At 38.4% G+C, this 21555-nt stretch overlaps 1 protein-coding gene across 1 annotated transcript in view; it reads left to right on the top strand.

Annotated features, from left to right (window-relative positions):
- Positions 1 to 21555, top strand: part of LOC139687631 (glycogen synthase kinase-3 beta-like) — a 66800-nt gene that overhangs the window by 13589 nt on the left and 31656 nt on the right. Inside the window, exon 2 of the mRNA XM_071584871.1 lies at positions 14200 to 14390. Within this exon, the coding sequence (XP_071440972.1) occupies positions 14200 to 14390 (191 nt within the window). The remainder of the gene's footprint in view (positions 1 to 14199; positions 14391 to 21555) is intronic.

Raw genomic sequence — 21555 nt, 5'->3', positions numbered from 1 at the left:
GTTTCATTCTGTTATTTGTTGAGACGTAAGCGGAATTTTTCGGTTCGCCATCTTTCATATTTTCTAGCTAGCTAACCCGTTTATGAACGAAACTCCAACGATGGTAGTGGTATGTCTATCGTTAAAAACCGCTGCATGTAGGCGTTGCCGTGAAGAGAGCGGTTACGGGCGACTTTTTTCGTCATTGGACGGTTAATGGTAGATTCTGAACAAGTTACAGAATAGCGTCACGGTCGGCCTAGCGTCGTCAACATTGTCCTCCTAGAGGGTTTTTGGGTGTGGGAGGATTGGAGGGGGGCGCCCCCCCTCCGAATCGTCCTCCCGTTCGCCGCACTTTCCCCCTTCACTCGAGAGTAGTAGCGCGCGCTCTCTCCTGCTGCAGCGGTATCGAACCAGTGGGGGCAGGGGGGGTGGGGTGCCGCCCCAGCGCTCCCCCTACTCCTTAACCCATCCCCCTCCCTCCCTTTCTTCTCTTTGCTCCCACACCCTGCTTTCCCTGAGACGGTTGCTTGCGCCTCCTTATCATCTCTTCCTTCGCTGGGGAGAGGGTAGGTGGGTTGGTTGGTTGCCATTCATTCGTCGTTCATGGGGTGACCACACACCTGGAAAACATGGAAGAATTTGTCAAGGCATGAAATTAAGTGGAAAATTATAAAAATATCCCGGTAATTTTGTGAAATTACTGTGACAAAAGGCGTTTGTTTAATTCGATGGGTTCTGGCTCTACTTAGTGCAAATTTATGGTCACCAAATAATCGAACTCAGTATTTTTTCACGAAAAATGAAATTTGTGAAAAATACAAATGTTTAATTATTCAGTGATACGTTTGTTTGTTGAGTTGAAAATTACTCGTGATTGTAGTGGTATCAGGGCCGCGATTGCAATTCTTCTCTTTCTGCACGTCCCATTCCAAGGGTTGGCCAGTAACCCTGAGACAAAGCGCCGGAGCTGGGCTGGTTCGAACCAGAAGACGGAAGCCATGAGTGCAGGACTTGCCTGTCTCTGCGGCTGTTGTTGGAACTTTCGAAAGAAACTTTTCAATTGAATAGGAGCTTCACAGCCATTTTTATGAATGGATTGATTGTCAATCAAATGTAGAATATATTTAATTAGAGGCAACCTTTTCATTAAATGTCATGATATTCTATATTGTGCATTGCAAGGAAGCTGTTGGAAAAATCATACATATCGGTCTGTAAAACATGGAAATGTATGAGTATTTTCGCGTTAGATTTTTGTTGCCACCTTGTTCTTGTTCATCGTTGAGGGAGTGCCCTCTTTATTTCTTGGGTTTAGGAGTGCGGCGAGATTTGATTTTTTTCGATTTTCCAATCTTGAGTTTTCGATGTAATTCTATGAGACGTCGATAAAGTTTTTCAATTTTATTCAATTTTGGCCAATCCATCCAATTTGGCCAATCGTTGTGGCACGCTCATGAAATAATGTCAAAATCTTAGAGAAGTAGGTCACCGTCGTTGCTTCTCGAGGGGACATTATACAAATCATGAGCAAGATGTTGTTTGGATAAAGGCGCAAAAAAGTTAACCCGTGGAGATATTATGTTATCTGTACCGTATTCTCTGTGCAGGTGATAGTGGATGCTCTCGGCGTTTCATCTGTTCCTCATTTTATTATTGGTCGTCAGAAATGGGGAATAATTTTTGTCTGAAATAAGCCCAGTTGTAAATTTAGCGCAGACGAGGAGTTCAAATTCTCTGTTGGGAAACTGCTGTGAATAGCATGTACACGTGGACGAATTTGACCAGACGTCGTCAAATAAATGAGAAAATTGTCATGATGGAATATTCACTATTATATTTTATCAATTTGTGCACTTTTCTCTGGGGAATCCGATATTATCGCTGATTGGGATTCCTGTTTCTTTGTTAGTCTGAAAAATTTCGTGTGCGCACAACTATTTAAGGCTCGTATCTCGACTGTTTCTGCGATCTCCAGCATGTCATAAGTCAGGGCGATTCTCAGTGCGCATAAAATTAATATTAAAGACGCTGGAAGGCGGATAATAACTTATTAAAAATTAACTGACCGGCTGTAGTCAACCCAAGGGATCTTTCTTTGTGAGGCTGTGATAAGTGAGGTTGGAGATCAACTCTGGCTTTAATATTAAGGCATGTAAATTCACACATAAAGAATATTGAGGTAATTGATTATTTTCCCTTTGCAATGTTATCGTTTTCCTCTAAATTTTGATAGCAATGAAATGAGACGTTTGAGAATGAGAATTCTTTCATCTTGTTAGATAGGATTAAAATGCACCAACTTCATAGTGTAAAAAAGCATTCGCCTTGACCGAGACTCGAACCTCTGATCGAGTGCTTCAGCCAGTTACGCTACCGAGGCGTCGTATTACACTTCGAAATTTTTGGGGCTTTAAAGGAACAAGATGTGACGAAAGAACGCACAGATATTCGTAGTCGTGCGCACTGCGTCTCAGCCCATGAGTTTGAAGCCAACGTGTAAACACCAGAGGTCTAGAAGGATTTTTATACTTTGAAATTGTGGAGTTAAAATGCATTTTTGTGGATGTCTCCGTTTAAGCTTCTGTCGCGGCAATTCCCGCAGTTCATTGCATTTGTTATATCGGATTATCGGAAGGCATCACTCAGGATGTGATCCCGGGAACCTCTGGTCGAGTAGCCGAGTACCACTAGGCTACCACAACGCATTTGCGATAAAAAATAAACAAGCGCTGATACTGTGGCAGTCAAGGCTCAAAATTTTAGAAGAACGCACCCTGGAAATCGGGAATAGGCGCTTTGGTTTCCACCGCCACCCTGCTATTGGCGGATCCAACCCCGCGTCGTGTGCCCAGCTTACACTTTAGTATGTTCGACGGATACCCTTGCCGGAACTAACTACTCGTTCTCTTTTCTCTGTCCTCGTTCGGTCATGGTGTCGTCCTCCCATTCGCTCGAGATCATAAGTCGTGTGTGACAATCGTGCCTATCGTGTCACTTCATGTAATGACTTTTCATACAATTCTTGTATACATTCTTTAACGTGTGCTAGTGTTTACGTTATAGGTGTAGTCCAATGTTGGGGTGTTTGTAACTTTCCTTCCCCACAGACGGAAGGCGGGAGGGCAGGGCTACGCGAGCATTTCGAGCGGGAGTGGCCCCATTTGTCTGCCCAGATTTACGACGCGGGAGCGACTTTTCTCCCGCCCTCCCCTTACCAACCCGGTGACTGTCTTCTTTTCGGAACAATGGCTGTCGCGCGCGGAGCGCACCAATTTCTTCCCGAAGACCGATAGCATACGTCGGCGACCGCAATCCGAAACTGATAAGTTATTATCTAACGAATATTTTTGTTTCGCTGGATGGAAGTCCCCCGCCGCTCCCTGGAGTCTCTCAGTGACGCGACCGCCGTCGTCGCACTCCAAGACCGTGTTGCCTCGGGCGGGTGGGCGAGAGGGGGGCGCTGAGCTAGTAGGTCTTTTGAAAGTAGGTTTTGGGTGCACTCGCAAAACAACCACCGATTCATTTCTTAGCCTCTTCTGACTAGACACGACGTGTTAATCTACGCTATAATAAACCATTCATCAGTTACACTTGCTCTCTGCCTCCTATTATTTACGTAATCGTCATCAGTATTTTAACCCTGCGATTGGTTTGCAGCAGTCTTCCCCATTCAGTGTTTTTCCCTTACCCCCTGATAGGTTTTCTGTTTTACGTCCTTCTTAATCTGGCAAAAGTAATTTTTACGTGGGCCTCCTTATGGGATCATCCATTTCATTTTTCCCTCAATTATGTTTCTAACGAATGCATTGTGCCTCCAGGTGTGTCCAAACACTTAGTTCTTCTTTGCCATAGATTTCTATAAATGGTCCCTTCCTCTTTTATACTCTATATACTTGCTTTTTCCTTTCTTCGTTCGTCCATTTAATCTTCAGAATTCTCTTCCAGCACCATGTTTCGAAGATTCCTATTCTTTGCTGGTCCACTTTTCTGATGGTCTGTACCTGATCTGTACAGCGCCATGCTCTATACAAATATTTCGATGAACTTCTTCCTATTTTGCCACCTTATGTTGTTGCCTGAGCTATTTTTCGTTGCTTGATGTCGGCCGAACTTTTCCATCCCAAGTTTTAGTGCTGCCCGGGGAGATGGAATATTCCAATCGTTTCTGTTTCACTCAAATTGTGATATGTCTTCATATTCTCCCTTCCACTTACAAGGATTTTAGATTTATTCTTGTTGATGCTGATATTATAGTTCTGAAGTACTTGGTCCATAGTATTCAGACTTGCTTTCAGGTCCTCTCGTGTTTGTGCTTCCATGCCATCTGCAAACTGGAGCATGTTAATTTCTTCGCCAATCACCTTGACTCCTTACATACCTACTTCTTTTTTTGCCTCTTCTAGATATAAATGTAGGATAATTCTGGCGAGAGGTTGCACCCTTTTAGATTTTTTTAAATTGGCTTCTATTTTCCTTCCGTTTTCATCGGCTTTACCCGATTCTTGTAGAAGTTATGGATTTTTCTTCTGCCCTTATTGTACATTTCAAGCGCTACTAGTACTTTTCCTGAATTTTCCTTGGTTTTTCATGAATCCCAATTGTTTTTCCATTGGGTTTACTTCTTATTCCTTATATTGTTCGGCTAACTACGCGAGTAAGTATTCTTGATGCGTGAATCAGGGTGGATATCATGTGTTATTTTCATTTGTCGTATCTTGGTATCTTGAAATCATTACGCTATTCTCCAAGTCCTTTGGTAGTTTCCACAGCCTTAGATTATCTGTCAACTCCTGGTGCCTTAAAGTGCAGCAAGTCAGGATGTAAAAACGTTCGCACTGGCCGGGATTTTGATTGTTTTACTCTTTGAAATTGTCGCATCTTAATGCATATTAGCGGATGACTCCGTTAAAAGTTACTGTCCGCTGCCTCTCCCGCTTTTCTTTGAATTCGTATCATTTGATGATGCATGTGGCGTGGTATTAATTAATATTTCTTCCCAAGTTCAAGTCAAAATCAGGTTAACAAGTTCGCCTAAAATGTAGCTTAATTTTATTTTTTCGTCTTAAAAATATTGGAAGAGTTATTCCTTGCCAGTTATAAAATTATCCCTTAGAGTAAAACACGATGGCTCATTGTTTAACGCCGCTCAATCTGGATTGACTCTTTCGGGAGAACTACTGCCATCAGTGTTCATTTTTTTGCCGGAACCCTAGGGAAGTATCGGCCCGAGAATTGAAACGAAATCTGGCCGAAACTGTTGGGCGTCACTCCAATGTGTATGTGGTATCCACCTAGTCAAATAAAGCTTCAAACCGATTCATAATATGCGTTTTAGGCGAACGTGCTTAAGCCTTATGTTGGACGATTTGAAAACCTTCTCTCACTCAAAGATTCTTGTCCTAATATGACCCAGCCCTTAATAATGAGGGCTTTATAGACGAGAACAGGATCGCCCAGTTAAGGTATTAGACGTCCAAAATGCACGTCGATATGTCAGTATCCTGAGGTTTATTTTTACTTCCAAGTAAAATATTTAATTTTGCGTGTTCAAAATCCAGCAGTATTATTACACGAAAACCGCGATATCACCAGCGGAACATGATAAAAATCCATGTCTTGATCCAAAACCAGTTGTCTGCGTCGGTATTCCAATCAATGATTTGCATGGTTTGAGTCACCATTGCCGCTGATAGGGACTATTTTGCCACGTGAAGCAGGTGATTTTTTCCTAAGAACTATGCTAAATACAAATGCAGCCGCGGGGAGCAAGTTTTTGCAAGTTGCTCTAGATACATGCAACCAAAAATAATAAGACCCCACGGTAAAAATTGCGAAAATAAAGCCTGATAAATCCAGGAAAGATCTATTATTCCTGGTAGTATCGAACTTGTAACTTTAACGATTACATCTCGCAGATGACATGACTTAGCAATCATGTGCTCACTTTTTGCTATTGTTTAGCGTGATTGTCTTAACCACCGACCGACTACGCCCACAAATGGCCATTTTTGTGATCAGGAATTTAGGGGAAAATAATTACCAAGTTTCTAGGTAATCCGTTTTCTTCTTCTTGTAAGCATTGATAGTCGAGCGAGAGAAGGAAGATAGAAAGGATATGTTGCAATGTCTCGCTTTACATGCCTTGATAATTACGTACATCTCACAGATTTCATGATTTAAATCCATTATGTTTTGTGGGCCCTTATTAGTGGGTGTCCTCATTCAATGGTTCAATGTCATTTTCTAGAAAAGTGGTGATCTTTCCCTGAAGTCGAGTGTCGTCTATATCGAAGTCTTGTGAAAGCCTCATCATTCGTGTGTAATGCTATGCTCACTTACGAACAAGAGAGCTGTAAGTTCCAGGCATATTTTTAATACTGATAGCGGATCAGTTGTTTATCCTGCCTAATAATACGAGTAGATAAGCTTCAGGAAGTGACACTTAAGTAGGTTCTGAAGTTGGTTTCCCAATATGGTGTGCCCCCAAGCGTTCTGATGCAATGACTACCAAGTTACGCCATCATTTGGATGTTTTTTTCCAGTTTTTCTTATTCTATCCGCGCGCAGGTGGCGCTCCAAGTATGTAAGCAGGTTGGCGATGGCAGACCGTAGTCTGTTTTAAGTAATTTTTTACATGGGCCTTTCAGACTTCGACCCCATTTTTGTGTCATCGAAGAGCTCAGACATCCATAGCTAGTGATGTTATGAATAGTTTATCTTCTCTTACAGTTTTTGTTAACTCAAAGAAACTGCGGGAGATACGGCAACAGTACTTTTGGTGATTTCTCTGGTTGGTGTACACACCAAAGCCAAGGTATTTCGCGGTAGAAAATAAATCAGTCGCTTGGATTCGAGCTCGTATCCGTCAATTTCCTGCCAAGAAATTTAAACATTGAAGTGTCCTTGTGTTGGAAGAAACAACCCAGAAGGGGAGGAATAAACGACTTCCGGAGACTCGCCATTGGGCAATGCGCAAGTATTTCGAATGGTGTTGAATTGAAAGTGTTTTCCACCATCGTGCACGACCTTGAATGTGTCAGCGCCGATGGTCCGCCTGCAATAAACAAGGAGATCAACCACCCCTGCCTCTTCCCCCAATCCACATGCGCGGTCTTTTCATTATAACTTCCGGGTCGCTCCACCTCCTTCCCTTCCCCCATACCTCCCTCACCGCGTATGGTACCACTCCTTCGCTCTTTCTTTCATTCCTTCCCCCGCCATCGGTAAACGTTTCTTCCCTCCGTTGTTTCATTCTTTATATTTACGCGCGCCATTGACGTCCTCCTTCTCCAGCAATTGCTTGTTCGCATTGAACCCGAGTGTTGCACTTGGTCCACATGTGATCTCCCCGTTGCTTATCTCATATCTGGTTAAACGCCACGATCAAATGAAACGGTCACCTGGGCGTCTTGCAACAAGGAGTGGTCATCCAGCTCCATTGGCTGTAGAAATTGATTGGATTAAGATTTTCTGATTCAAAATTAAAGGAAAAGAGTTTTCTCATTTTTGATCATTTCGTTTGGGCCGGATCGAACGTGTTCAATGTCCAGTCATACGATCTCTAACGAAAGGCTTTTCTCAAGGAAATGCATCATCCCCCAGCCTAAAGCGAAGTCGTTTGCATCCAGAGTATCTTTGAAATGATCTCCAATTCCTTCCGCGTTAGTGTCATCAATTCTTCAAATCATCGATTCAAACTGCTATGTGAGGAAAACTGCGGAAAATGAGTCTTGGTTTGACAAAGCGCAGCATTAGTTTTCCAATGGAAAGTGTTGTGTGCTACTTATCCCTCCTTCAAGTCTCGAGGAATCTGTTGACAACTTTTTAATTCATTAAAGGTAATTTGAGAGGAAAACAGTAACTCGGGAGTAAATGGAATTCGGTGAACGCCATGAGCTGTAGCAAATCCAAATTCATCAACGTCTTGACCTTGGAGATAAAAATAAAATTTGTGACTCATTTGTAAGACATTCCAAAACATCCCACTGTCTGCATTCAAAACCCTTGCCTCGCTGTCCCAAATCCGCTAGCCATCGGCTCCCATCTTCGCCCAAGTTTCTTGCATCTAAAAGCAAGTAATATGCGAATGGCGAAAGAAATAAGGCGTAATAAAGAACCCTCTTAAAGAAACTTCTCCAAAAGAAGACTGAAATCTATACATTGGTAAAAATGGTTCGATATGCGTAGGTTTGGATTAAAGTCTATTTGAATGGTCGGGTTCAAAGAGTAGTGATAGATGGAGTTAGCTCAAATTCAGTAGAAGTTACTTCAGGTGTTCCCCAGGGAAGTGTTATCGGACCAATTTTATTCCTACTTTACATTAACGACGTTTACTCCGTAGTAACTAGTAAGATACGTTCATTTGCCAGTTGACTTTAATGGTATACAACGCTGGTGCGACATTTGACAATTGGAATTAAACTTAAACTTCCTAGTCATTCATTTTTGGAAGAAGATTCATTCCCACCTGAATGCCTACTGCATTGGGAACACCGAAATGGCATGTGTTGACTCAATTAAATACCTAGGCGTTACCCGCACTCACGATCTCTCCTGGGTGAAACACCTACGGGAATATGTGGACAAGGTAACAAACATTAGAATTTATTAGAAGAGTACTAGGTAGAAATTATGAAAATGTCAAAGAGAAATGTTATCTGTCGTTGGTTAGGCCTCATTTAGAATATGCTGCAAGTATTTGGGATCCTCCCTAAGTTGGATTAATTGCCGAATGAGGTAGCGTTCAGCGTAGATGAGCTAGATTTGTGAAAAATTGATGTTAAACTTAATAGCGTATCCAAAATATCGTATTAGGGCAGCTAGGCTGTGAATCACTCACGGAGCGAAGGATAAATTACAGATTGAAGCTCTTGCATACATTGGAAGGAGGTTTCTTTAGCAATGATGTTGATAATATAACCCCCATCGTACTATGATAGGAGAGATTATGTTCGTAAAATTAAAGAGATTAAGAGTAGAACTGATAGACTGAAGATTTCATTGTTTCCACGAAAGATAGGGGATCATAATACCGCGGCGATCATGTTCAAGTAAAATTATTCTGGTGTGTATTCACTCCCTGTCACACACCGTAGTGGTGGCTTGTAGGGTATATAGATAAAAAATACTGTTTAAGTTCTGATGAAGAGCAGAGGGTACCTAAATGGAAATGAGGAACAATCCCGAATTGCTCATCGAGATCTCATAATATATTCTTAAGTATGATGTTTTCCATATAAAATTACTGGTGTTGGACCAAAGTAGCAGAATTATACGAATGCTTTTGACCATGATGAACAATGGACCCATACACAAGTTTTCACACATAAAATCCACATGGCACTCTTTAAGGAACTAAAAGAACTGGGGTCGCCACAGCAATTTCAAGACCCCCGAATTCAAAACACACGGGAGCATATTTTCCTATCCACAATCTCTGCTACTGAATTTCAATCCTCCACTTGTTCCGATATAAATTAATATCAATGCTCTAAATTTCGTAAATTGACGACCAATAGTGGAATGAGTAAATATACTCGGAAGTGACCAGTACAAACCAGTGTTGACCCAATGTTCAATATTTCCAATAAACGTATAAAACGGCCACGAAAGTGGAGCCAGGAAATTATTTCAGTTTTGAAATAATAATCTCTAAACAGGGAGGTAACACTGCCGCTATTAGCTTAGAAAGTGGTGTACGTATAAAGCTCCTCAAAAGAGATAGTGTTGAAGCGTCGCAATGTTAGTCGCTTGAGAAGAAGCGGAATGGCAAAAAGGGAGAAAACGGAAGAGAGAAACCTCCAGAAAAGCTGGCAACATCGAGATAATCCGGCATGACGTCACTCCCCCTATTGCAAGAAAACGGTGTATAGCAGAAAAATATTTCGTGGTCACGCATTCTCTTTGGACTGCAGTTAACCTATACCTTTTCAGTTGTATGCGTTCATTAGGTGGATTTAAGGAAACCAATGGAAATTTAATGTATTAATCAGATTCTTGCTGCGTACGAAACACGTGAAGGCCATTAAAATCTCAAGGCTATACCTTTAATTGTTTCTGTGTGTGTTCAACTCAACAGCTGCACTGGCTTTCGTGTTGCCGTTGATTTGTGTCGAATTTTGAGGTCATGAATCATGACGGTTACATTTTTTTTTGTTGAAAGTAGTACATGCATAATAGTTTCTCCAGATTGATGAGGTTAGAGCTATTCATGTAAGTTATTTTGAAGTTTGCGGAATATTGATGTCCGTATTTGGCTAAGAAAAGTCTTTCCGATTTAATTCAGGAGTTGCCAACGACAACAATGTTTCACATGCTCTGCATTTACTTCTTTCTCTCCAAAAATTGTTTTAGATGACTCGGGCTTTGGAAGGGAAGTGAAAGAAAATAACATTTATAATTATTGTGCACCTTCGATTAGAAGTTTGTGAATTCGCTCAAAGATAGAGGAAACATCATCACTATAAAAGAGTATGAAAATATTTTGGGCATAATTTTATAAGCAAGAAAGTCATGTCTCTCACATATTGAGACCTTCGTTGGGTCGTATGCTTTTTCAATATTATTTTCTGCCATTATTGTTTATCCCATTTACCTTTAACGGCTCCCTACGGCTAAATGGAAGGTTATTAGTTTTGTTATTAAATGTGATACTGGGCACTGCATAATAACTGCTAAAATCAATAGTAGTGATGTGCATTAAGCTACATTGATTTTCATATTGGTTTGGAGTGACGGTTTTGATTGCAGGTCTGAAGAGCATTATGTGATGAAGTAGGAGACCGTGTGTATTTTCATTTCAGAGGACTGCGCGTGAGTGCAAAACTTCCAAGTTGAGATATCGTCCAGAGCCATGAACCGAGGAGCTAAAGAAAACACAGTGCTTTCATCCTTGAACGGAAGAATGACGGACATCACAAGTTTTACTAAATGTAATTACCATGTTCTAGTCCTGGTCTTCATGTTTATTAGTGGTAGATGACGTTAATTTTGCTAAATCGTAAAACGTTTTCAGGGTATTGAAAATCAAAAATGTTGAAATCGGGTAGCGACACAATGCAATTCACGGGAATACAAATTTATAGTTACTTCACGATGCTAGACATGAGAAACCACCATCTTCACGTCTTTCGAGTGCAGTTTTAGTCCTGAAGTGTTTCAGCCGAATTAAAATCTTTCTGTCCTCGCAAATATTATTACATTGAAAATTCACTGGTAATTTTCTTTGAACAATTCGTATTGCCAACTGAAAATTATTTAATATGAAGAATGCAAAAACTCGTTATCTAATAAGTCCAACAAGGCACACCTATCGAATTCAGGACCATGTTCTTTCTTGCATTAGTCTATTTGTAAATTTGAAAAAATAAATTTACTTTGTGTTGCCTATTATGAATCATACATTAATGTTTTTTTCAATCGGAACAGTTTTCGTTAATTCGATCTGGGTATGAATTACCTACCTCTAACTCAGCCCAAATATGAATGGTCAAGTTGCTATAACTATTTATTTTTACATTTAGGGAATTCAGCACATCTCAGTCACTTCAATACCGTCTTCTCTACCGTCATGTTTTCAGTATTTACAATTGGCATCTACTGCCAGCGGCGGACACGAGAAACTCCGAACCTCGTTCATTCATCAATTCGAAGAAACCCCACGGCTGACCGTCCAGTTTTGTGTGGTGTATATATGTATACGTATATAATCACACACCCATATACATACATGTATAATGTCGTTTTTCATCAAAATTTTTTGTAACTCGCCATGTAAAAATCAACTATCTCTGAAAATTTTTCTTGTTTACAAGTGTTAGAAAATATACTGAAGATACAGATTTGGCTAAGTTAATCTATTACATGGTATATTAATTGACCGAGTGCTTGAATTACACTTTTACCCACTGTGGTTGATTAACTAAGAAGGAACTCACCTCTGAAGAAGTTTAACAGAGCTCTTTACTTGGAAGTCATGTAAGCATGGTGCATTTGTCTGATACTCTCAAGTAGTTATACCTTTATACTGGTTGATTTCGTCTCGTTCCCGAAATTACCATACCATTTAATTACTCACCTAAGTAATATCTCCTTTATTATTATTTATATCCTGCATTAACAATACCTTTTAGGTGTTTTTATTTGATTGGAATAACCTTTCCACGAACTAATAATTTACCGCTTGACTCGACACACGTGTCTACAGTGGAAGTATTCGATATTCTTATGTTTTCGTTTGTGTTATATACAACGTTCACAACAAAGTGAGCTACCCTCGAAACAGTAAGTGCGTGATGAGCTTCGAACCTGTTTGCTCTTGTCCATCTAAATATTACTTTGTCTACCAATTTATTTGTGTCCATTGGGTGTATAGATTCCTTAAATTAACGCACTATGGTGGAAGGTTAGTGTTTATTGAATGTTTTAAATGTCACTCTAAAGGAATATGACTTTTGCATGTTTTTTTAGCATGTATTTTTGCGCAATATCTATAAATGTGCCAGCGTGAGCTTTGTTAGCTTTTGCGTTTGTTGTATATCGTGACTTTCTGATGCCTTTCGTAGACGTGAGTTTGGATATTGTTCTAATGCTTTGGAGGTGGTGCTAATGGTTTTAAATAAAAAAATGGTCATTACGCGTCTAATGTTTGACACCTGTAGCCCCAGGGCACTATAAAAAGTTGCGGTCGTCGTTTAATTATTTAATTTTGCGGACTTATTCCATAGATAGTGAAATTTAATCGAAAAAATTATGTCTATCAATTTTGTAAAATGATATGTGGACGAGTATAGCATGTTATTCAAGTTTCGTTGTGAACAGTGTCAGTTGAAAGTTTTAATGACGTTGTGAAGTTTTGTTGTTTTTTTCTACGAAGTCAATCATGAGTTGTCACTAAAAATCTGCTGTTGGGTTTCTTGATTCAGGAATAATGTACATTATATTTTGTCCATTATTTACACTACCATGAAGTCTTAACAGATGCCACACTGCTATCAAAGAGTACTGAAAAGAGAAAAATGTATATTTTATTATCTTTTGAACTCTTTTATTAATATTATTTTTCAATTGGTGAATTTAGGAACTCATTTTGATAACATTAATAGGAATGAGCTAGGTTCAGCTCATTAATTTTGAATATATGAATGATATTGTGGTTCCAAATTTAAAAAGTTGAGTGAGCCTAATGATAGAATTTAAGCAGAATTTATGCTTGTGATAAATCCTAATACAAATAGTATGATTTCCACTTTCTCTTTTGTCAGTCAGTGTTAATTAAATAGTCCTAATGCTTGAATGGTGAACAGTGGTGATGTATTCATAATACTGTCAAGTATTCAAAATCTGGATGCCTAGGCTTCTTTACTGCCAGCTTACTGCATTTGCCCCTCAGTAATTAGGTCTTTCATATTTTAACATGCTTGTTATAACACTGAAAACTCAAAGCTGTAAAATGCTGTTCTGTTTTTGTGCTGTTATTTATCCTCTGATATTTACAAAAATCTACTGGATAAATTTTTTTTGTCTTGTATTTTCAATTATTATGTAAAAATAAGTGAGGCAGAAGGTATTTATTATTTGTATTATAATTGCCATCAAAATTTCTTTCCAAAATAATGTCTGTACGTTTGTTTTTCTCTCATTTATGGGCAAGTTTAATTAACATATAGTTTTATGTAACTAACTGATGGACTACATTAATTAGTGTTTTAAAAGTATATTGTACATGAAGTATTCTTTCTAATGCTGTAGTAAGGTTTTATGGGAATGTAAATATTCATTAATTTGCATAAAGGTCACTGTTACTGATTTTCTGACTGGCTGTAGATTGTCTTTTTGCTAATCTGCGCACAATCACAGAAATTTTAGAGCTTTTGTAGTTAATTTAGAAATTTGTATTTTACACTTCAGTTGGTAGTTCTTCACTTGGTGATCTTAGCTGTAGACTTTATGATGTTGAGAATTTGCGATGCTTGAGTATTAATTCTTTCTATTTCCTGTTCCTCCTCTCCCCCTTTCCCTCTCCTCTTTATCTTCTCCCTTTTAACTCTAACCATAAATCATTAACTTTTATTATTTATAACCTTCTAATGTTATTTTCTATTAAATTCACCAATTTCTCAATCTTGTCCCAATTCAATTTTTTCTTCTCACCTTCTCTCTGTTCCCCTCCTTTCTTTCTTACCCACACCCTTCCTCCCTTCTTTTAAACAATTTCAGGCAAGGATGGTAACAAGGTGACGACGGTGGTGGCTACGGCCGGACAGGGACCGGATCGGCCTCAGGAAGTTTCATACACCGACACAAAAGTTATAGGAAATGGTAGCTTTGGGGTGGTTTATGCAGCCAAGCTCTGTGATACTGGGGAAATGGTTGCAATCAAGAAGGTCCTTCAGGATAAGAGGTTTAAGGTTAGTCTGATAAACTCCTTCAAAAATTATTTTGTATCAACCAGAGTTTTGTTGTTTGAGGTGAAACCATTCTTATTTGATGTTATGTATCTGTTCCTGAGCCTGTGGTAGAAAAGTTTTTCCATTTTTTTTTATATTCTTTAATGCATTGAGAATTAGAGAATTAAATTTTGAAAATGTTAAAATGCCATTAAAATAATATTTTTCATGTGAAGGACCCAAGAAAATTCCAAATTTTCCGAATTATTGAGGCAGTCCATGCTGATCCGAAGCAAAATTTTCAATTTATTCTTAGAATAATATGTTAATGATTTTCTACATAACATTGATTTCTTTCATCCAAAATACTCATTGGGTGATTTCACTTACTAATTAGGGAAAAGAGTGACTTCTTTGAGATAGTATGTAATTTTTTCTTGTGTAAATTGCCTATTTTCTTAAAATAATTGTTTTGGGATTAGCGATATGTTAAAAGGTGTGTGAACCAGACTACAGATTGTAAATAGTCAAAATTATACTTTTGAAGATGTATCATTTTACCAAATATCTCATTATTGATTTTTGCATTACTCCTGGAAAATATCTTTAGATGCATGAATGTCTATATTATTGCAATTTTTAGAATTCTAAGTCAGGTTCTGTGTCACTGGAACCCAAGTAGAATCATGCATGAGTAACATTATCCCAAGATAGAATTAATGCATTTTCAGATGCCATTGAGCAGTGGATTACATTCCAAACAGACCTGCTAAAGTTAGCCAGTCATTCTAGGATTCTATGGGAGAATATATAGTTGCCTTTTGAAGTGACAGAATGAGTGGATTTCAACAAGTCAACACATACCTTAATGATGTTTCTTGTAATTCCTTTTCTGTCCCATTGTTGGTATTTACTTTATTGATTGAAATGGATGTGGCATTTTGTGATTCATTTCATATTTTGAAATAAATGCTCCCAATTATTTTTTTATCTGTGTTTGATAAAAGCTTAAGAGATATGCACCTATGGCCATGGCTCATTTTATGTTTTTTGATAATTTTGGCTTGTTTCCACCTACTTTTCCGTTATATGTCATTCTGCTCCTAGACTTTGTTTTCTTTTTTCTTAAAAACAAAGCCATAAACTGCCAAGTTACGTCATATTGTAAGAGATGATTTAATGACAAGGATAGCTACAAACCACACAAGGTGGCCTATTTAGGAATGAATCAAACTTGTAACCTCTAGATTAGCAGGGGAGGATGTTACCCCTCCACCACCACCAAAGCTGGCCCAAATGATGTATTCGTATTTGTCTATATAAGGTTCGCATTATCACTAAATTGTATGATGTTCCCTCACTTCCCATCCCAATCCTTTCTAAACCCAGCTTTTTTTGGAGGGAGAATGTATCTCCAATCCATTGTGAAGATTGCACTTTGTTTTGATGTCATATCCATAATCCCATGACTCCTTACCTGTTATGATCCTGGACGAGAAGGTTTCATCCTCTTCAGCTTGATTAAACAGGTCCTACCCCTCACATAAATGGCTGTAACTAATCAACACAACAAGATATCAACAAAGTGGTTGAAGGTGATTATTCTGAAAGTTTCTGTGAATACAACACCTCCAAGCAGATTTAAATATATCCAACTGTAGGTGTGCTATTAAAAGAGTTTCGGAAACTTGTTGAACAGACCTTGTTACTGTAATCAGTTCTGACATTCTGGTAATGAATGCATTCCCTTAGTCACTACTACAAATGTAGGAATGAATTTGAGTGGTAGGTTACATTACTTCCCGGCATAAATTTATTTAGCTTATTTCGGAATTTAAAGATATTTTTTAATAAAGATGGACATTTTTTCTATGTGGTCTGTGGTGACTCTTCCTCAGCTTCTCTGACCTAAAATAATCCATGATGGTATCCTCATTTGTTAAATATTATATGATGGAGTTTAAAAAGGTTAATAAAACATTGGTTTGAAATCAAAATCCCAACTATCCTGCAAAAAATTTCTATTAACCTTTTCTTGGGCACATCTGCTTAAACACAGGAATTAATCTGCAGTTGTATATGAAACCATGATTGACTAGGGAAACTGTATTGCTCCTCCTGCAAGAATTACAGCATTGTTTTGGCATACAAGACTAGTTTGAAAAATTGGTGTAAAAATAAAATATAGTACATTTTTCAAGATTCTTTGACTAGTTACATTTTTCAACGTCTCATTTTAGGCTTGTACATTTTGTCCAATTTTGCTCCAGTTTGTTGATGCGTCCCATCTAATGCAATCATTCCAATTCTGCAAAATAAATGTTTGTTTCCGCATCATCTCCTTGTTTGAATGAAATTTCCTTCCAACGAGCCATTTCTTCCTATTGGAGAACAGGGATTAGTCTGAGGGAGCAAAAGTGGTTACTATCTTAGTAGTTAGCGGGTGAGTTTTCGTTTTGGAAAAGGATTTCAACTTTGGTTTTGACCAGTTTAATAATAATGTATAGCATACTCATGTAATAGCTTGACCCTTTTCCAAATAGTCAATGAAGATTATTCCTAGTGAATCCCAAAATAACAGTCTCTATTACCTTCCCTGCTGAAGGAATGCCCTTCGCCTTCTTTGGTACAAACCATCCACTGGTAACCCTTTGCTTGGACTTTTCTACAGGTTCAGGCTTGTTGTGGTGTATCAATATTTCATACACAGTGATGAAATGATGCCTGAAGCCTTGTGGATTTTGTTGAAACAGCTGAAAGCTGGCCTTGGAGGATGCCATATGATTTTGTTTTTGATCAACTGAAAAATCATGGCATCTATCAAACTTATTCATGTCCAAATGTCGATGCAAAATATTCTGTATCCATTCACTGGAGGTGCTTTTATCCTTAGCAATCTTGTATACCTTTCCTATTCTATCATTCAACACCATATTGCTATTATATCAATGATCTCTGAAGTAGTGACCTCAACAAGTCACCCAGAACGGCCACTCTCTCTTGTGCTCTTAGGCCTACTCTGAAAATTTTGAAACTACATATGTACCACCGGTTGCTCAATACAGGCAGTTGTGTTTTGGAAATATTTCAATTTTCTCAATTCAAACGAGTACCCTACCCAGAGTAACTGACTGATCTGGCTAAAACTTAGTGTGTGCTCCTGGAAGAGATGCTACTGGCTAAAAATGACTTTGATACATACCAGTGGTGCCATTTCTTAGACTGCATGGGGCGTACAAACCACTCGTATTGATTCTTTGACTTTGAGAGGAGTAACCTTTCTACCATTGTTTTCTCTCCTTCTTTAAAAATGGATATAATATCTGCCTTTTTCCATTTGGGTATATTTCACTGTCGGTAGCACCAAAGATAACCGTGTAACTTTTGGAACAGTAACCTCTGATTCACATTTTAAAGCATTATTGAATACACTCTTGGGTGTCATTGCTTTTTTGTGAATGAACGTAATGCTCTTATGAACTTGTCTTTCTTCAAGTTCTCAAGACTTTTCCTATTTTAATCCCTTTATTTATCAATTTTGCCGTGTAAGAATGGGTGAAATGATATTGGAAATTCCCAGCCATATGTATCACAAGTTCTAATTCATTTGATTAAAGAGAAGTTTTTATGCATGCTATCAGAATTACTAAAGATTTTTCTGAAGAAGATATTATGTAAGAAATGTTTTTGTATTGTGACGCATGTGATTGCCAAAACAGTAAATTTATAATTGCATTCATATAAATATATACTTGTACATACATAGTTACTCCTAATACTCTGATGAGGGTGGCTGAGACTGTCGAAGTATAATTCTTAAGTTAGTTTTTAAAATCTTTTTTTTAAATATTTTTTACTTAAGTATCCAAGTATGCACCAGCATTAGGCATCATGCATACATGTATACACACATATACATACACTCAAGACCCAGCTCTGAACCCTACCCTCTAGGGAGTTTACCCTTCTCATTCCCATCAACTCACAACCCTGCCAATCGACCCCCAAAACCTCCCTCTATATTCCCTTCTCCTCCCCTCCTGCCTATCAGGTGTGTACTCAGTTTTCTTCCTTCCATTGGAAAACGTGGTTGTGCCACCGAAACATCAAACAAGCAAATACATGCAAGGATATACCCACTAGTGGGCAAGGCTCAGACCTGGGTCTGAGCAAACTCCTTGGAGTCAAATGCATGCTGCCTCAAGGGTTTTGAGCTTTCACGGTGGCTCTAAGGGGCTACAGTAGGTAATAATTTACAAATTGTGACAATAATTGAAGGAAACATTGGAGAGACATGTTTTAGTTTCCCAAACATTTCCTGAATAGGCCATCCTCTGAAATGTTTCAGTGGCATAGTATGGTGCTCAGGAGCTTTTTTCCCCATTTCCTGAGAAACAGGAGAACACACTGGGGAAAGGAATACAGGGGTAGCAGTTTTACATTATCATAAATATCACCCCATCCATGTATATACATATACAACAATTTGTGTATTTTGTGTCTGATGATGTGGACTGTTTGACAAAACCAGTCATTTTAATAAAATTCTGTGGAACTTACAAAATTTTTATTTTCCAATTTCAACTTTAAAGTTACCCACACCAATGTCATATCACTGGAACCATTTTCTGACTCATCAGAAACACATGGATACAATTACATTTCTCAACTGAACTACTCTAACCTACTACAGTTAGGCTGGGAATTGATTCCTAACTTAAATGTCAAAGTGTCTGCCTTTGCCATTAACGCAGGACAAAAAACTGGAGCGTACTGGGCTTTTGATTGTTTAAACCACATTACCAGTGCCCAAATCCACATGTTTTGCCAGATTAAGGCATTTATCTTCTAATTCACATTACTATCATCAAATACAATTGTAAATTTTTCCCCATATTTGATAATTGTGGAAAAAGTTGAATTTGCAATTTCAAATTATTTGCAGGCATAAGTTTTCGATCTAACTCCAGTTTCAAATGCTTGTAGGAGCTGTATTTTCACTTTTAGTGGAATTGCAGTTTACTTAAGAAATTTATTAGCCACATTTAGGTGAGCTGTTACTTTTCCTCGAATAGGTTATTAATTCTCCGCTAAAAATGATTCCCAAAAGGGAAACCAGGCATGCAAATTATTGTTATGTTTGCACAGCAAAGCTTCTTAGCCTGAAGATCAGAATCAACGTAAGGCTAGGATTTCAAGACAAGGGGTCAGGAAAAACTTGGGAATACCCTAGGGTAATTGACGGCATGCTTTACTTTCAAACCTTTTGTTAAGTGAAAGGATGTACTCATATGCTCCCAGAATTATTTGAATGGCAGTGGCTTCGACTGCCTAGGGGAAAGGAGGGTGTAAGGGCCCATGTTCCCTGATGGTTGGGGGTCCCTGCCTTGTTAATGACTGTGCATACTCAGGTTGGGTGAAGTTGGGAGATAATGGCCACTGCTATGAATAGAAAATCTCAACGGTGGCTTTTCTAGGTAGGTTTTGAAAGAATTTGAAATTGAGAAACTGGAGAATCAGGGAATAGGGATACCAATTCCATATCATTTTATCTAAAGAATTTTGTGGGGATTTCCTATCTGAGGGCCATATGTTGTTTCATATTAACCATTTCCTGCAAAATTATTAGATACCTGTATGCATAGAAAATTATAGAAGTCATAATGGGTCATGCTTCTACTTTGTGTGAAGAGAGATTTCATGCTAAATTTTTGTGGAAAGTGGTTTCCTCTATAGTAATGTTTAAAGCCATACTACCAAGTATGAAAATGAATATTTTAAAAATCAGTGCTCTATCCTCCTAAAATGCTGAAAAACCCTAGTGAAGTTTGATCAGATGATAGATTATAATAAGCTATGCTGTCAGCTGACTGCAGCATATGCTACCAATGACAGCAAGTGATAAGAAACCAAATGTAGCCGGTGCAAATACTAATAATTCAGTTCTCTCCCAAAACAAATGTTCCACCAGGTAGTAGATGCCCTGATTCAATTAGCAGTTGACAATTTTTATTGCCATATTGGTGCAATGCATTACTTTGACCATGTATCTTTCTGGCCAAATTTATGGCAGCATCTTGTGGCCCTTTTTGTGGTTTCAGCGTGTAGATTTTTCATCGCTCTTGTTTTGACTCTTGGTTGGATGGCAACATTGATTCGGTGAAGTGAGTAGGGCGTGTCAATGAATGTGGGAATTGCTGCCCATGCTTATACTCTTACCTGCTTCTCATAGTTCACCCTATTTGCCCCTTTGTAACTCTTTCCCTAAGTGTGTCCTGTAATTATTATGTCTTCAGTAAGCTACAGTATCTCAGGATGTGCCCATTTAGTTTCCATCTTATCCTTTTGAGTATACCTAATGGGCTTCTCTCTTCACTTGCTCTTCAAAGTGCTTTTATGTTATCCTATCCATTTTATTTTCAATAGTGGCACATTTCCATTAACTCTATATTTTCCTCTGCTGCCCATAGGGTCCACGTCTCACATTCATAGAAAAGTAGGCTCCATATATTATTTTTAATGAATTGATTCCGTATGTCCATGCTAGTACTCTTTGCTGTTAGTTATAACTTTTTCTAATAGATAGGCTTCTTCACTATTTCTATTCTGCTCACTACATCCCTCAATTACTTGATACTCAATGCTAGTTATCATGATTTTTCTCAGTGTTTCCACGTATGTGTGGAAAATTACTAGCAATGGAATGTCGGTTTTTGTTGTTATGTAATCCTAAACCATTGTGGTCTCTTTTGATAAGAGAACGAGATAGGGAGAATTGGTTCCTAGTATTTTTTTCTTATTATAACCTCCTTATCTTCCATTGCTGGTGGTCTTGCTGATGAAATAGACAAGGCCCTTCCACTTGTTCCAGTATATCTTTCACTTGTTTTATCTTATCTTACCTACTCCTTAGTTTTATTCTTATTTATCTGGAGCTGTAATTTTTATACTCTTCTCCATACAATCTCCTTTCCTTGAAACTTTTGAAACAGGCAAGACATTCTGATTGTATTCTATGTTCCTCTCTATTAGTGCCCTCATTACTTCAATGGCATCATGCATGCCTCCCATTCCTAAACTCAAACTGACCATTTCGTAATTGATCCTTTACCCGGCTCTCCATCCTTTAGTTGATAATCCTGAGAAATGAGCTGAGCTCCATGCAAAATCAGACTTATTGTTCTGT

Source organism: Hetaerina americana, unplaced genomic scaffold, assembly GCF_022747635.1.
Source record: "Hetaerina americana unplaced genomic scaffold, ioHetAmer1.1.p SCAF_2, whole genome shotgun sequence".
Classification (NCBI taxonomy): Eukaryota; Metazoa; Arthropoda; class Insecta; order Odonata; family Calopterygidae; genus Hetaerina; species Hetaerina americana.
Note: the sequence above shows the minus strand (reverse complement) of the source record. Positions and strands in the feature narration are given on the sequence as shown.